General features: G+C 33.7%; 1 protein-coding gene and 1 non-coding gene across 2 annotated transcripts; both read right to left on the bottom strand.

Annotated features, from left to right (window-relative positions):
* Positions 1-2,792: 2,792 nt before the first annotated feature.
* On the bottom strand, positions 2,793-2,862 carry Smp_tRNA_01641_Lys_CTT.1.1. Its single transcript has one exon. It is a non-coding gene (tRNA).
* A 7,021-nt stretch (positions 2,863-9,883) lies between these two features.
* Smp_055800 (pescadillo-related) lies at positions 9,884-17,959 on the bottom strand. The gene is made up of 11 exons (XM_018789926.1): positions 17,907-17,959; positions 17,788-17,867; positions 17,492-17,755; positions 17,286-17,457; positions 17,082-17,251; positions 16,948-17,050; positions 16,827-16,907; positions 15,531-15,784; positions 13,857-14,284; positions 11,461-11,668; positions 9,884-9,975 (listed from the first exon to the last, which is right to left on the bottom strand). The coding sequence occupies exons 1-11, from the start codon at positions 17,916-17,918 to the stop codon at positions 9,963-9,965; spliced, it is 1,785 nt and encodes a 594-aa protein (XP_018655320.1). The 5' UTR covers positions 17,919-17,959; the 3' UTR covers positions 9,884-9,962.
* Between the last annotated feature and the right edge of the window lie 569 nt (positions 17,960-18,528).

The following is an 18,528-nucleotide window of genomic DNA, read 5'->3' as shown; positions in this document are numbered from 1 at the left end:
ACCAATCAGGCATAAGATAACAGGTCCTGGATTTTGGCACAAAATCCACTAATCCATTTGACTAAATGATTTTTTGACATTAGAGCTTCTATCAGTTCGTGATGAAAATCTTAAATCTAATTGCCTAACCTTAACTACCAACTGTAAATATTAATCCTAATTCCTTACACTGGTTTATAACCCTCATTTGGTCCTAGTCATTAGGTGGACACCCCAGAGTCGTTCAAAGGTTGTCCATAAATTATAGTCTCACCATACATTTTCATTGAATTTATCCTACTCTAGATATATTCCAATTATTGTATATTTAAAGACGAAATTTATGACTTTAAATTAAATCACATAAAAATACAATCATCATAAACAATACACTATTTAACTAGATACATAATTAAAAAAAAGAAAAACAGGAAAATATTTCTAATGATGTAATGTCTTTTATTTATGAAATATAAATATTACAATTAACCACAAGCTCAAATGACAGGTAGTAATTCAAAGCTACAGAAATGATTTTTTTATTGGTTGTTTTCTTTTTGATTTATTAAAAGTTAGATTAAATGTAAGCAAAGATAGATAGTGGATAGCAGTGGAATCCAGGACGCGCGTCCCGTCCTATTTGAGACTCGTCAGCTGGATGTACCTGCATCTCAGAATTGATGTTCACTCTGTGACTCCAACCCTTCGCTTCTTAGGCCATCGCGTTATCCACTCATCTACTGATTCCTGATAGCCACTTGGGAAGATTCAAACAAACAATACCAAATGAATTTAGGTTATATGTGTTTGTTTGATTCTTTTATACTTATTCATCACTTATAATTATTGAAATAAAAATGAATGTGTTTTTCGTGAAGTATTTGACCTTACAATGTAGAACAAATCTATTTGAAATCAGAAGAGTATTGTTTTATTAAAAATAAAAAAACTTTTATCGTCAAATTTAGGTTAGAAAGAACAATAAGTCTAACAAAAAAGAAAGAAAATCGTTGATTTGTAAAAATATTCCAAAAAACGAATAAATTCTGTTGTTAACTACTAATGACAGTCATACTATAAATAACTTGATAATTTCGTACACATAGTTCCATTGATTATCTTGAACAGAGCAAGAACAAAGATTTGAGTAGATCAACATGAATTCATTTTATTTCATTTAGTTCTCATTAGATGCTTACAACCTGTGATATTTGAAAGTCATAATTACAGAATGAGTTTAAGTTACTTACTCGAAAGATTTTAGTGGGAAGTTACCTTGAAGAAATATCAGTATAGTATAACATAGATGGAAATAAACTTAATGGATTGAGTAAAATATTGTAAATATATACCTTATATAGAAGAACATTCTTCAACACTGATAGTAACAAAGGTCTAAATGGCTAGAAACAAATGGTTACACAATGAGCAAGCATTGATAATAAGCAAAAATAAAATGAGTAGAGCTCAGTTAATGAAAATAAGATTACTAATCTAGAAGACAGTCAAGGTGAAAAGATTTAATGATGTAATTCACTGAAAGAAAGAGCTGAACAAAATTTCACAATGTAATGAAGGGATATTTGTCATCAAGGTAAGAAAGATTAACAACCATCTCCTTTTCAACACATACATCAAGTATCTGATGCCTGATAGAAATGACTTCAGGAAGATTCAGAAGACTGAAACTTGACTGTTCATCAATCGCTTCGAAAAATTGCAAGGTATCGACCTGATGTCCTGCATCCAAACGATGTTTAGTAATTGCGCTATTTGAAATACCTCTCTCTCTCTCTGTCTCCCTTGTTCGAAGGCTTTTTGGAACATACTCAGAAAACCTAATATATGCTCCCCTTTCCGTTCGTTCATTGTAGCTGTTTTGACGGATACGCGTAAATTTATACGTACATCTGGCAGTAACACGAAAGGGGTGCTTGTTGATCTTTGATTAAGTTACTGTTCAATAAGTTAGTAATTTAAACTCATTTTGTAATTATGATTTTTAAATATCACAGGTTGTGGGCAGCCGACGAGAATTAAATGACATAGAATGAATTCATGTTGTTCTGCTCAAATCTTTGTTCTTTCACTCTTTAACTTGCTAATTATTTTTCATATTGTCAACTGAGTGAAAGTTGGTATATTGATTGTAGAAATCGTCTATGAAAGAAAAAATATTTTTACTACTTTGTCGAAAAATTAATGTGGACATCACTAGTCAGTAGACTTTTTCAAAATGGAATTAATTATCATAAGAATTTATGATTTAGATAGATGTAATTAGAATGAAGGGATTGGATACAATTATGGGCAACTTTAAATTACTTTGATAAAATTACAACTCTGTAACACGTTGGATTATTGATTTGCTTGCATAGTTGAAAGGTAGATAGCTTCTGGGTGAATTATATCCATATAAAATAAATTTGTGAAAATCTTTGTAAGTTCAACATATAGGTTTAATTTATTGTATCAGAATACTTGACAGCATGAGTTTGGTTTTACAAAAATACTCATTTATACATTAAATGATTTCCAGATTAGGAAATATTCATTACAGTAGACAAGATGACTTGATTTTACAACTTCACGTAAACAGTTAAATTGAGACAAGGTTATTCACTGATAAAATGATAGATAGTAAATTCAATAAATAAACATATGTTCAGAACTCTGATTTTTCCAGGTCTTCCAGTCAATTTTAATTCATGACAAAGGCTATTTTCATATTTGTCAAATCTTCATAGATTATCTCAGTGAATATTATTTCATTTCTTATAGGGCAGACACGGTGCACTGCCCCACCGAACGACGCCCGACGTGGGACTCGGACCCACTACCCTGAGATTAAGAGTCTCATGCTCTACCGACTGAGCTAGCCGCCACCAGGGTGTTTGGTACCTGAGTGGTTGCGCCACAAGATTGGGCTATACTGTTCGGATTGTAGCGTTGAAACCTGTATAGTGTCTGGTTCTCCTATAGGGCGGGATTGAGCTGTACTGTTTGGGTTGCCGCGTGAAAGTCTAAATGGTGTCTGGTTCTCCTGAAAACCGGGGCAAGATTACCCTGGCCCATAAGGGTGTATTATAACTGAACTTATAGGGCAGTATTAAAACGTTCTTGTGGAATGTTATGATTTACAAAGTTAATGAAATAAATAACGATAATAAATGCTCAACTGTTACTTTGAATGATTTTCGTGTTATACCATGAATTGAATGAAGTGGATTTAGGACATTGTCCTCCAGAGAAATGACTGAATAGTACCATGTTACTCAGGTGAATTACCTGCTCTGAGTTTAATTGTGAGTGAGGAAAAAATTGTACACTTAGAAAAAATTCAAACATTTACGATAAGTTGTCCAGTTCTTCTTGATTTCTATTAATTATGAAAATGAAATCAAAGCCTAATGAAACTTATTTACAAACGAGATTGTATGCTTAAATTTTGTTCACTATTATAGACTTCAATATAGTGTTTTGTATCTAACCCCTTTTTTAAGCTCATTTTTAAGCATGCTGGTGGGCGGCCTATTCTCCTCCACGAGGGGTAACAGACGTAAGTAAGTATGTAAGTCACTTTCAAGCGATTATAAATGTAGATGTGCATAAGGACATGACCGTGAATGCGATAGGATAAGATGAACACGTGTGATTCATGGTGAGAGTGAGTAAAAAAAATAAACCAATTAGTATGGTAATAAACAAAAATGTAAGATCTTAATAAACTTATGTAAACAGGTTCGAATGTTCTCACCTTCCAATAGTATGATTTTAATGTTTACCATGGGTTTTTAGTTTATGGTGATAATATTATGGTGTATAGCTTATGTGTTTACTTAGAATAGAAAAAATGATGTTTTACTGTTAAAATATAACAAGAACTGTTGTTACATTATTGCCTGACTTTAATCAATTTCTAGTTAGCTAGTATTATAAACTTTTATCGATAAACATTTTCTTAGAGGTAAATACAATTTTGAAAAATTCATTAGCAATAAACTGATTAATAGATATATTTAATAATTAAATCCATGTATTGATCGATATTAGACCACTATTGAAAACCTGGAAGCACTGGATGACCATTTCATTCTAGTATGGAACTCTTCAGCAGTGCGCATCCACGATCCCGCCTCATAAGGGATTCGAACCTAGGACCTTCGGTTTCAATTCATGATCTCAATCAAAAAAACTTGACGATCTCCACAATCCCTTACTGATCATTCTAAAAGTGTTTAACACTTCAATCAAGAATAAAAAATTTGTTTTGTCAAGCATCATGGTACTAGATATGACTTTTAAATGATTAATTTTTGTATAAATTTCAGATAGACCTTTATTTTTCATTGAATATATCACTGATACTTCTCATTTATGTTTATATATATATATGAAAACTGCCTTTATTACATTCAACTTTTCAAAGACAATATTACAGAATAAAATAGGTTCCTTCAAAATTTTTTTTAATTTTTATCCATAAACATTACTTACTTATATTTTTTTTACTGAAATAAATCCAATTTAATCCAGCTTAATAGATTTCAACAAACTTTTTGTAAGAGAATATCTAAATAAGCGAATAGATTATAAAAATTTATAAACTATTCACAAAATAAATAAATTAAATTAACTGCTAACCAATCAAAATAAAATTTTCAAAAATTTATTTATCAATTTTTGATTGGATAATTATACACTAACTGATTAAATTGTTTTTCACAAGGGGGTTTAGTGGAGATTTTAGTAATTTTATATAGTTAAGATCATGGTTGGTTAGAGGTTAGACACTGACACCGCTGGATGCCGGCTCTGTAGTCTATCACTTAAGCGCACTGGTGCGAGACTGGTAGGCCGCGGGTTCGAATCTCGCGAGGCGAGATCGTGGATGCGCACTGCTAAGGAATCCCACAGTAGGACGAAACGGCCGCCCAGTGCTTCCAGGTTTTCCACGGTGGTCCAGCTTCAATTGACTCATGATCTTAATTATATAAATTGGTTTTTTTTCATTTCTTTTCTTTTTAGATGAAATACAAAATACACAGAATTCCCATATTATTTCTTCATTTCAATGAAATTAAAAAAATTTTAATCAAAAAAATATTTTATTAAATTTCAATTTACACTAATCAACCACTGTAGAGTAAACAATATTGTATTGCCGATTTATCGACGCTGAACAATGTCTTCTCGACTATATCTGAAAGGTGGTTTACATTTATGAGTTGGTGACAGGTATTTACTTGTGAAATCCTTGTTTTATGTCCATGCTCGATATCATTGTCATTTGCTATTAATATTAGAAATTAGTCTTAGTAGCATAGCTGTGGAAAACGATAGTACAGATTTACCTAGACGATAGAGAATCTGCTGTTTTTAACAAACTATACTAAATTTAGACTCATATGATTAGGTGTGAAGTTAACCTACTGTTACTACAATAGATGGAAACTTCCCTTTATGTCTGTGGAGAACTTTTTTCTCTAAATTTGAAAAGATTTTGTAAAAAAAATATATGCGTAGTGAAAGTTACGGTGAGTTATTTTTAATGAGAAATTCATGTTATTTAACCTTAATTTATTTCCTTCATCCCTAAAGTCATTTATTTTCTTTCATTCTCTATCATTCTAGTTAGTTCCCCACTAGCACTCACATTTAAAAAAATGTTGCTCGATGCAGTTTTGGCTTGTGATAGTTACAGACATGCCTCTCATGTATAGCGCATTCTAAAATAAGGTTTACAATGGAACACGAATATTATGATAAATTTTACTTTCTTGATACTACTAGTCATTCAGATAAATTTTAGTGGTCATTTAAAAAGATCTATTTATCCAAAGGGCTCTTGCAGTGAGCTTTATTTACATTTCAAAAGTTTTTCTAAAATAAGCCACGAAAAGGTTTTGCTTAGAATACTATTTAACCATATATTGAAACTACGTTCGTAATAGGATATTGAAGAAGAATTAAGAATAGCCAGAAAATACCTGCGATCACGGTTATCTAGAAAGGTTCGTCGATAAGTATGAGAAAAAAAGCAAGAACGAAGAGAATGAGATGTCCTGTAGTTACGAAAAAGCCAGTCTTCTTATGACTTAGCTTCGAAAGTGATGAAATAGCTAACATGATTGGTTCAAGAGTACTGAGTTCAAAGGATGTATCCTGCAGTTAAACTGGTCTCTTAGTATTAAATTATTTACACATTGAGATAAATAAAAGTAGACACATTCGTACCTCACGTTACGTCAAATTTTATTTCGCGACAAAGCACATATATTGGATGAACAGAAATATTTCTTATTCTTATCTCAAGGATATTCCAGATTAAAAGGTCAACATATTTTCGAGTTCAGTTGCTCATTTGCTTGATAGTGAACGCAATGTTGATATTTCAAAATCGTTCAAAAGAATCATCACTTAAGCGATTTTGAATTGAAATTTTTTTTACCTTGATGGATTCTGACTTTCATTATTCGATTTAGCGACTTCTTTTTTCACGTACCTCGCTATAGGTTCCTTTTCTTTATTTTTTTTTCCATTAATTTTCTCGAACCTTACTTATTTGACTTTGTTAATCTACCAAATTTAACCCTTGTCATTACATAACTTTGACATTAATTACAATTTTCTACAGAAATATCTCCAAATGTCTAAAATATATTTCGATAATTTTCACACTTGATAGCACAAATACGCATTCATTTTGATTTTTATAATTCTTCCACACTTGTCGTTATTCCCCTAATCTTCATTAACATGATACAATGTAAATTGATTGCAAATAATCATTTATAGGTTGTAAGCAATTAACCTACACTTGTGTTTAATTTAACCGTCCAGTTAACTTATTTAGCAGACGTCATTCAAACGGTAAGGACTTGTCGATATTTTTGTATTAATATCATATCTGTATGAAAATGTATGCTTGATCACGCGTTAGAGCCTATATATATATATATATATATATATATATATATATATATATATATATATGTACATATATATATATATATCCCATATCTTACTTATTAGTTGCTTAGATCACATGACGACTCGTTCTCCTCTATGTGCTTGGATCCTACTAATCATTTCTGTTCATTATCCAACCGTTAATTCACCTATGTATTCGCTCATTCACATCCACATTTTTACTCGTATTCGCTGTGCTTGTGGCTTAGTGATGTGGTGCTTCATATTGTCTTCTGAAATCCATACACCGCTTGGAGTTACCTAATAACAGTTATCAGGACGAGTGATATACGAAGCCTTATGAATTCCATTGAAGACAATCCACTTCAAGTTCACGAAACGAACTCATTTTATTCTGCTACTTTTTTGTTGTTGCATTGCTTACTTACGCCTGTTACCCCTAATGGAGGAGCATAGAATGATTCTTGCATTATTCAAGCTTAATAATTCGTAAAATTTCAGGCACCAATCTGCTTTCTATTTGCTAGTAAACTAATGGGTCTTCCAATGGTAGATATTATATTACTTTATAACACATGATTTTATGGCAACTCATAGGGAACAGTCACATGATAAATAATTAGAATTTCGAGTTCTCTCTAAAGCATAAATGAAATCCCACAGTAACAAATCATATACATACTTCATAAGGGAGTTAGCTGAACTCTCAGAATGGGGGATACACAATCGCATTTTGATTTCAAAGTATACCAAACAACTTCCATAAAAAGTGTATCGAAATTCCTCCTTTCGTGTATTATAACTGTATTACTTATGAGTAACTAGGTTGTTACTTTCCAATTTTCCTTACGTGCACTTTACTGGTGAATTGTAAACTATTCTCTTATAGGTAGATATACTGTCAGTTCGGCTATATTGAACTGGTCATTTTGTGCTTATCTTTGTCAAAAGTAAGCTACTGTTCCTGGGCTCATCACCTTGAATGTGAATTTCTTAACCTAAACTAGTAATTACTTATTTTAGATCAATTTAATGTTTATTCATAATCGTATATAAATACTACGAGAAGCCTGAGTAGTTTACCTACTTTAATCGAATTGAGGTGGATTATTCCAGTGAATTTGATAACTTTCATACAACAAATAAATGCAATGAAGTATCTCCATAGGCCACTAGCATGTACTCAAATGATCTAGGCAAGCGAAATTTAGTCTATCAGCTCCATACTCTGTTGAGAAGGTTGAAATCGAAATTACATTTTTAAGACAGTTTAAGCTGTCTCAGGCTAGTAAAAATAGTGATATACTTTTTTATATTTAGAAAATCATACTAGCCTGAAATCTTAGTAATTATTGACTGTACATCACAAAATACTAGTTACGACAATTTTTAATGACCAATCTTAGTGGTTAGAGCACTTGGTAGCGACAGTACATATTTTTCGGTTGGGTATAGTTAGTCTAACAATACAATGTACTATCAACTGACTGATGATACCGTCCATGAATTTCAATTAAATAACAATTGATTACTTAAAAATCTTTGTTGTTTGAGCCATAGTTCTTCCCTAGTACACACACTTGGTGCTTTTGTCAGTATTTACCAAATAACCTAAAGATTGTATGTCTATCCTTCAAATGTACATTGGCAGCAAACTATATAACAGGATGAGTTAGACTTTTCACTATAAATTTGTGGTGCATGATACTTATATAAAGAGACAAACAGTATGTAACATCAACCAGAAGTGCAATGCCTGATAAAAGGTTGAGAAGATTGGACTGAAGAAAACAGAGAGGAATTGATAAATGGAAGAATCATGAAGGATGTGTAGGACAATTAATGGAAGATTTGCAAATGAAGTATTTAATGTATGGTTTTTACATTTTAAGAAAGAACTCTGTAATTTTGCACTAAACAATAAATTGATTGTCGGCAACTGAGTTCTGATTCACTGCATATTCAGATGTACGAAAGTGTCTAATTGACAACACTAGTTGATTTACTTGTCTATTTAAACGGTAGGTCCTTTATTTTTTACTGAGTAGCAAATATATATAATCGCTATATGAAAAATGTACATTCGCTGAGCATTTGAGGAACATGCTAATTTAATATAGAGATAAGAATTCTGATAACGATTGAACACCCAGCTAACTCATTGAAGTTGTTTCCAATGAAGGAATATTGATGAATCAGTATTTCGAATTTTGTTTATTCATCTTATGGTAAATTATTAGAAAATTTTCTAAAACTTATTTTGATCACATGCTAAATTACACAAAAATCTATAAGTACAGTTAACTGATAAATGAGAACCAGGTGATGAGTATTTGTTTCCCTTATCGGTTGTTAGACGTAGAAAATAATCGACAGTAATTATGAGGAATTAAGTTAATTGAAAGGTTTTTACGATCACCTCCTTATAGACCCTTATCTTGCAGTTTCAGATCATGGATTACACTTGTTAATCAATCATCTTACTATGAAGCATTATCATTAAAACTTGAAGAATGAATATAATAAATTAAAAAGGATAAGAATTGATATGATTGAAGCATGAAAAGGGAGGGAAACAAAAACTGCAGAAGAAAAAAAACCAGGGCTCTTTATTTTTCATCATCTTTTAGCAACGATTAGAAGTACCAATTTAGGGGTTAAGTAAACATATGATACAGGAAGTATATCTGAGTTTTCTTTGACCTGTGAGCTCCAAGAAATTGGTAAAAATACACTTTTAAGTTTAGTATTTGTTGTGAACGCGAATCAAATCACAAGAGTAATGGTACTATAGTCAAACGAACATCAAAATGGAAACTCGTAAATAATCGGAAAGAAAACCTTTTTCTATTTATTGAGTGGCATCTCATCAGTCAACATTTTTCACTTAGTTATGGACACACGGTTCAAGTTTGAACTTGTGACTAATTAGCTGACAGAAAAATGCTCGAACAACTAGTTTTCTGCTCAACCACGTTTAATGAAAGAAAAGGTCCAAATGTCTGATTATTTTATTTTGTTGTATAAATTATATCGAGTAATTACAGCTTTCATCCGGTTCCCCTGAAAGTGAAGAAAAATAAATAAACCATCAAGATAAATTGAATTGTGATGAGGAAATACCATTAGTACTAACGTTATATTGTTATGGAATTAACAAGCAGACATCGCTAAAAACTCCAATAGCTGATGTATCATGTCTATAGATTAAATTCTGCGTCTTAAAATTTTTATACTACAACTAGTAATTCAAGTATATCAAAAAATATATACTGGTTCCACTCAGAAAACTTAGCCAATGATAAACACAGATGTTCGATGATTCTCTGTTTCCTATAAGAACAGAGATTGCTAATAAAGACTACATGCCATCGACCTGTATGGTTCGACAGACGTATATTACAAATTGACATCACCTATGTACACTGTGTTAACATAAAAGTTGTAGACACTGTTGAAATAGACTAACTGGCATCAAGAGGTTGTAGAGAGACGACAGAAATCCTAAATTTATGGACAAATCGTTGTTTAAAGTCTTAAGAGACTACTAGCGTTCTTATTGAGCCTTGTAACTGTAACTAATCCGTATTTGTGCTTTTCAGTTGATTGGAATGACTAGTATCAAACCTACTTAAATTTTGTGTCGAGTGGAAAAGATAAATGGAAGCCAGTTTGTTTAATCTTTTTGTCTGAGACAATCACTTTGTTAACAACTGAAACCGAAGATGAGTTTGAAAGATATTACATTATGACCAAGGAGGTGAGTCTAAACGAACGGAATTTTTGTACATATTTAAGCCATCAGTAACTGATTTTGCATTACGGTTTGAGTTTAGGTTTCAGTTGCAAAGGATATCAAGCAGATACAAGTAAATGCTTAAGAAGGCAACCTCCGCTACAGAATTTGAGATCAACAAATGTTTAATAGTTCTCTTCATACGTGAACAAATAAAAACAAGCATTTAAGTCCTTGGATGTCACAACTATATTTGTTGAATAGATTTGGTTGGACTCATTCAGTTGATGGTAGGACTCATTTCAAACTGTAACCTATGGAACTATAGGTACAATTTTAAAAAAGTATGTTTCTCTTACTAGTTACTTCTTGCTTTGATTGCATCTTCTGTTTCAATAGAATACAAATTGGTGCTGATAAGCATTCAACTGATTGTTCCATTAATATAATTTGACTGAATGGCAACTGAGGTGATATCAAAAACTCGAGAATTAGGTTTTTGACAAAGAAAAACTTAACAATTCATATCATAAGCAATTTCTGGTCCAAGAAAATGCATAAATGGACTAACAGTCGAACTACTGTGTAAAAAAAACAAACCATTTATTCTATATCAAGATTTTGGAATGACTACTGTATATTAACAGAGTGTGCTTCATTCACGCAAAAGAAATCTGAAGAATTCTACCTGGTAGTGTGATATATTACAACAAGTCCATTTAGAACATTCAAGAAAAGTGTCATATGCAGATTAAATTACCCAAGTAAACGGTAGTTGAATTTAAGAATATACATACTTTAATACTACTTACATGTCAATTCGACGTCTTTTTGCTTCCAACTGGCGTACTTCTTTTTCCTTTCGCTTGATAGAATGCACCATTTTCTTATATACATTTTTGTGTTTTTTCGGCAACATTAACTCCCTCAACTTACGTTCAGCATTTGCTTCCTCCTTCTCTTTGTACATCTTAACTGTTTTGCTTTCAGCTCGACCAGGTGTTACTTTGGGTTCCTTACCTAATGTTGTTATTCCACAAATAACAGACAAAAAAATAACAAAAAACTTGTGAAAATAGTTACATTTTATTTAGATCAGAAATACCTTGAAACAATATTTTAATTGTCCAACCATCACATAAATAGAATAATAACTATAATTGGTTTGTAATATTCTAACTTAATTATGTGCGTAACAATGAACCATAAAATGGTACAGTTGGGAACAAAAAGACCAAATACACCTTTACAAACTATAGCAAATTTCATTCGAGTTGAAAATCACATTTTCTTGCTCGGACATTGAGAATAATGACCTTAAAACAAGGAGACCTAACAGACACAATCCTGTTAGTTGGAAATGTTGACCGAAACTAAGAAAAAGTATTCAAAAATAATTACGCTATATATGCGTTTTGGAAATACTGAACATCATATTATGGCATGTCTGTATTGTTTTGTAAGATTCACTTCATTAAAATTTGATTTCCCTGATTCTATCCTTTTAAGAGGTTTGGTAACCAGAATTGATAAATAATCATGTTAGATCTCAGGCTGCTTTAATTTTTAGACTTGTCCAATCCATTGTGAACTGTTGATCACGATGAGATTTGTGCATTTCAGTGAACTATTTGAAATTATCCTATTAAAGTCTATTACATCAGTCAGTCACTTACAATGTAAGACCAGGCACATATATGCATTAGTTCAAGCTGCCATACATCATTAGCACAACAAGATATGAACACCAAATTCATAGAAGCAAATACTTCAACGGTAGTAATATATATGTAGATAAAGATCGCATATAAAGATATGATACAGGGAGAAAGAATTGGTTTGTACAAAAAAGTGTATAAAGTAATTTTAATCTCACAGTTTAAGGGAAGACAAAGAGTGCATCCACCTACGCCATTTTCATCGATTCTCATCTATGTCACACAGAGTCTCAAACCATTGGTTACTATAGTCGTGTGGACCTCAACCAAATAGTCTGCATCTAACATGGCTCAGACTAGAGGTTAGTGACTACAAGCACTGATGCCGCATTTTGGTTTGGCCGCCCCTAACTCTCTTCCAACCATCCCCAACACTAGTCAGCATTGTATGTCGTGGTATGCGGTGTTCAGGCATACGTAACACATGGCCCAATCATCTCAGTCGATGAAGATTCACAATTTCATCAACTAATTTGCCATCATTCCCTAATACCCTGAGTCTAAACTCACTATTACTTACTCGGTGATCCCAGCAGATGCTGGCAATATTTCTAAGACATCTGTGATCAAATGCTAGTAACTTACGAGTATCTTCTATTTTAATAACCGCGTTTCGCAGCCGTAAAGTAAAACAGAACAAACTCTTGTGCAATATACTCGTTCTTTAATTGGTAGGCGGATATCTCGCCTTCGTCATACGTGATGTAAGTTGGCGAAAGCCAAACGAGCTTTCTAAGTCCCTACAGATATTTCGGCAGACACCAACCCATTAGGGTTGATCAGACTTCCAAGATAAGTGAAGTTGTTGGCGCGTTCGATTACTTCACTCCCTATCCTTAGTTCAGGTGTTGACACAGAGCAGTCCTGAGGCAACAATTTGCATTTAGAAGGGGAAAAACGCATCCCAAACAGTGAACTTATGTAATATACACAAGGTCAGTGTTTCTTTTTACTTCCATGGAGAATAGCCGTAGTGTTTCCAAAGCACCCAGTCACTCATTGAGAGAACAGGAAATGAAGCTGCATCAAACTAGCACAAGTATTATAGTAACGAAATAGTACATTTGTAAGGTAAGCAACATGCAATACGTTGGGCAACATCAGTAGTCCGATTTTCTACTCATTGGAGGATTAAAAGTTGTTTCATTATTATAAATAATCCAATGTTCAATTCATTTGAAATTATAAAGTTAAACCTCGGTATTAGAATATACTAGCCCAAACATTATAGGTGTAAGATTTGCAGCTGTGGTTTAGTGGTCAAACCAGGGTCGAACCCCATTCCACCTACTTTCATTTGTGCGGCCGAGCAATATTACTAGCCCTAACACAGAGCATCTCGAAACTGAGTACGTGAACTTGCATCTGTCAAATGGGTATCATAATAACACCAATAATAAGTGTTCTCATTAGTGATTCACCTAATATTATCAAAATATTACGTGCAAAAATAGTGAAAAAGCCAAAGCTCAGTCAAATACAAAACATACCTTTTGAAACTTTCTTAAGTTTACATCGCTCCTTTGTCTGAACATTTGTTTTTAAATCATTTTGCTTTTTAGTGGAAGAATCATCCAAAAGGTCATTATCCACTTCTGATTGACTCTCAATAGTGCCTTCAGACTGGGCTTGGACTCTAGCTCCACGGATTTCAGCCAGACTCACCAAACCAGCGAGGTAATCAGCCTCTGGTGGACGATAGATGGATGCACCATCCCCAAATCCAGGAGCGACACCGACAAGCCCACCACGGTTTGAAAGTGACATAACTGCTGTGTCTAAAAGTTCATCAGTACCAGAACTTCCAATAAACGGACTTAAATGAGGTGGGAGACTACAACCCGGTAAGTAATCTTGTGTTGGTAGTAGTCTCCCTGCATTTAAACAGTCGAAAACCCACTGTGGTTGGACATAGTAACTGTCGTTGAATAATAATAGAAGTAAGACTTAGTTAAGGGAGATTTTATAATTTATTTAAAAATTCTAATGACTAAACCAAAATTTATATAAGCGAAACCAATGTCTGTTTTCTGTGTGAAACTCACTAGGTCGACACTAGCTACGGAATCCATTTTAGATTAAACATCGCAAGAAAAAATGACAAAGTAGCTGAAAGATTGAAAGTGTCAACTTATGCAGTTAATGACGATGTTCATTGTAAGCGTTCGTATCATGCATTTACGTCTTTAAGCGGTAAAGCATACTGATCTAATAATTAAAACATCTACAGTGGCCTATATTATTCGTTTTGAATCGATAATCTGGAAAAGATGTATCCCATAAAGCTTACACATTTTATTCCACAAAATATGTAGTAGTAAAATTGCTTCATATTTAGCTAAAACGTTCACGTAATAGAAGATAACATCAAAACTCCATATCATTAGCTACAAACAGATAAGTTCTGGATTTTATGATTATACTTAAAAATCTTGAGGCCTGTTTGCTTCCCTGGAGTTAGACTAAAGTTAGGAGTACTACCTTTGGTTTTCAGTTTTACCATCAGTATGTAATGAGGCATCTAAGATCACGACATTTTTGTGCCAAGTTACATGTTGCTTATGCTCGCCTTTATACTCAAAGTAGTGTGATTATAGTTATCCACTTCTTTGAATGCACTCAGTGGTTAGTATGTGCGAAATTGGTATGTGGAAAGACTCAAGCTTTGTTACGGCAGTTCATCCGGCAATTAGGTTTCATGTTAAAATCTAATACTACGATTTCTGCTTATAGCCTTCACCTTTGACAGATAAAAAACCACGGCGAATAAAACATATTTAAAACTGTCGTGCTGGCTCCAAGTAGTGAAAATAGAGTGAAATAGCTTAGTGGCTTTCCATAAATGAACAGAACTATCAGAATAATGAACTGAAATCCCACAACGCAATTTTCCCAACGTTCTGTACAGGTTAACTGTTATGAATTATTAGATTCAGGTTGTCAAGTTATACATAAGTGCAGACATGTGTGGCTTTTGCTGCAACTTGTTGGTAAAATAATAATACATTTATTAGCATTTTATTCGAAGGTACAATACTAAAGGGTTATTAAACCAAAAAAAATTAAATAATTAATGGTCAGAGAACTGTAATCTTTAAATTTCATTAATTAGTTAAGCATCAATAATTCAGTTGCAGTGGTTAACAGATGAATATCGAACTTACCGTGTCAATTTCATATCTGTCATCGGACGATCTACTACTTGATAGTCAATAGTAGGATCATCTTCTTGGAATGTATATCCTGGAGAAACAATTTTATCCCAGGAACACTCCCCGCCACAAGATCGTATAATCAAACATATCGCTTCCCGTGGAACTTCACGCATAAGGAAAAACCGTTTGTTTTTGAAAAGCTTTTTCACGTTTTGAACTTCTATTTGCTTACTTATCGCTTGCGAAACCTGCTCGTCAATAGCCTAGGATTATAAAGCAAACCTCAGGAGTTGAGATATACCAAAGGTATTTTCAATCTACTGAGTTTTTTACATTTTCTAAACAAATGAGCGCATGGTTTTACAAAATAAAACGGATATTTAAAACTAAAGTTGGTCGTAGGACAGTCATCATAGAATGCTCTAGAATTGCTTACAAGTCCGAGCACATAGTTTATTGCAATATATTCCATAAAACAGGTAGCTAAGAACCAATTAACTATTAAAAAACAAGAATGTCTTGCTGGAATGTCTTACAAGAAGGATGACAATATGTATGAGTAAAGTCTTACGTCATGTGGCTCGACGTCCAAACACAGTTTCATCCACTAGACAGTGAGGCATATATTGAATGAGATATAATGATATTCCTAAGATTTTTAAAAACATATGGATTTTAAACTTTAGCTCAATGTGAAGTGTAACAGTGACCAAATGCAAACTTATATGCTTGGCTCTGAATATCACTTTTGGTGGTGCTTAGATCATGGTGTTACTTAATTCTCGTTAATAATGCTTAAGTTCTATTAGCGATGGTAACCATGGGTGCTCTTTTAATAACTTGATTTTTTCACACGACCCTTGATTTATCTGGTTACTCATCACTACTTCGAATTCTCTGTGCTTTAGGGATGGGCTTTCTCTACTATATATATTGACCAATACTATTTCGAACTATTCGGCTTGGATGTCAATTCTGTTTTAAACTTCGCCTTTTTTTCATGTCAACTGCTAATTGTTGAATCTCCGTGTGTTAGCTGTTTCAAATGAAGTTTGCTCTAGGACATGTAGATTGCATATATTACGGGACATTCAGTTATTCAGAGTACAAATGCTACTTATACTATGTATCGCCCCTTTATAATAGTTTTTTCAACACGAAAAATTTAGGTATGCGAAGTGTTTTGCGTCATAATTCCTTGGTATCGTTGTTAAAAATCAGCGTTTAAGATGAAATAGATATAGCTCATGAAATAGCGATTTCAACGAATATCAACTAATCCACTCACAAAATAATGAAAATTACCTGCAGCTCTGTCAAATCATCAACTTCAACATCATTTAATGGCTCTGTGCGTTTTAGCGGAAAGCTGAGGGACGACATAAACTAAAATGATGATTCACGGTGGAGATGAAAACGAAACTACCTCGAAAAGACTTTCTTTTTGGCCACAGTAGTATCCATTCGGATCATGCTCAACACGCACAGCGAGTTTTGGGGGGTAAACTAGGTTATTGATTCGGTACAAACTGGAGTGGTTAAGTTACTACAGAAACTTACTGACACATCAAAGACCCAATAAGTGTAGCATCAAATTCCAGACATGTTGCTAGTATACGGTAATCAACATCAGTTGGGGTGTGAGTAACAGAAGCATGGGGCATAATCCAGACAACTGGAATTCCATCGATTTCAGCTTGAACATAAAATCCTTTTATGCTAATAAATGCCTTTTGACCTATATATTAATTAATTCCAACTAACCTTCCGAACTGCTTGAGTTGCCACAACAAGATTTAAAAATTCCACACACAATCTTCGACTAATAGAGATTAAAGAAGGGTGGAATTGAGTAAGCTTAGGAAGCTTCTCGAAGAGAAACAGCAAGTTGAGGCTGTCACTTATATCCCGCAAAGCATCCTGCCTCGTAGGGTATCTAGAATCCCAGTGAGTCAAAACACAACAGATACCTTTCTTTGACGATTTGATGAAGCGTATATCTTGGCTTATTTATCCTTACTCGAAACTCCTTCTCTTTATCTTTTCTTTCTCGTGCTTTCTTGAGCTTTACATGGAATACCCGAAGTTTCCTAAACGTTTCTATCAAAGGCTCATGTGACAGAAACGCTATATCTTTCGCATTGTAATAAATCCTAGGTTGACTGTTTCCCTTTCCAACCTTTTTTCTACTTCTGGGTTCTACTGGATATATCCCTTTCAATATACATAACCGTCTGTAGAATGAGAGAACAGGTGAGAAACTTACCTGAAATTAGGAAGGTTTAGCTGCAAGCGTCTCATTGCCTGTTTTTGGCTGAGAAACGCAACAACCTGACCCTTCGTGTGCTATCATAGAAATATGATACTTTCTCAGTAGAAACCTACTTTTTTCTTCATTGTTCCCCCCATCACGCCTAAGCTTTCAAAAAACGAGTGACCTAGAAAGTGTCAAACTGGTATACTTGAACACAGTCTTCAGTAATAAGGATAGGAGGTCTATTGACCTATTTTAATCCTTGCAGTTTGTTACACTGTGTAGGTCCAATCTCGTCTTGAATATATCAACAGAAGGTGCTGATATTACGTGTTCTGGTAGAGAATTTCAGTAATTCACTACTCGGTGCGAGAAACGAAACTCCAGACGTAGACGATTTGATCTCGGTTTTCGGACTTTTTTCGAATGTCCTCTCAAATGATCAGCCCTAGATGGGAGGAAAAGATAGGACATGTTAGTACCAAGGTCATCGTTCGGGATACGATATGCCAATATTAGATCACCCCGTATTCGCCGGTAAGATAACGGAAATAAGTTGAGGTGTCTCAGTCTGTCTTCATAAGATAGGCCAGATAGGCCTTTTACCAATTTTGTCCCGCGGCGTTGGACTCGTTCCAACATATCCGCCTCATATTTGAAGCAAGGACTCGCTGCTTGAATCCCATATTCCAAATGTGGCCGTACGAAAGTTGGACATAATAATCTATACATTTCCTCATCCAGATACCGGAA

The sequence above is a fragment of the Schistosoma mansoni genome, chromosome W (assembly GCF_000237925.1).
Source record: "Schistosoma mansoni strain Puerto Rico chromosome W, complete genome".
In the NCBI taxonomy this organism is placed as follows: Eukaryota; Metazoa; Platyhelminthes; class Trematoda; order Strigeidida; family Schistosomatidae; genus Schistosoma; species Schistosoma mansoni.
Note: the sequence above shows the minus strand (reverse complement) of the source record. Positions and strands in the feature narration are given on the sequence as shown.

Excerpts from the sequence above, each read along its gene's own strand:
- Smp_055800 (XM_018789926.1), bottom strand. Across the intron at positions 17,458-17,491 it reads CATCAAATCGTCAAAGAAAG|ATACCCTACGAGGCAGGATG; the intron begins GTATCTGTTGTG and ends CTGGGATTCTAG. Across the intron at positions 14,285-15,530 it reads ACAGATATGAAATTGACACG|TTACTATGTCCAACCACAGT; the intron begins GTAAGTTCGATA and ends ATTCAACGACAG.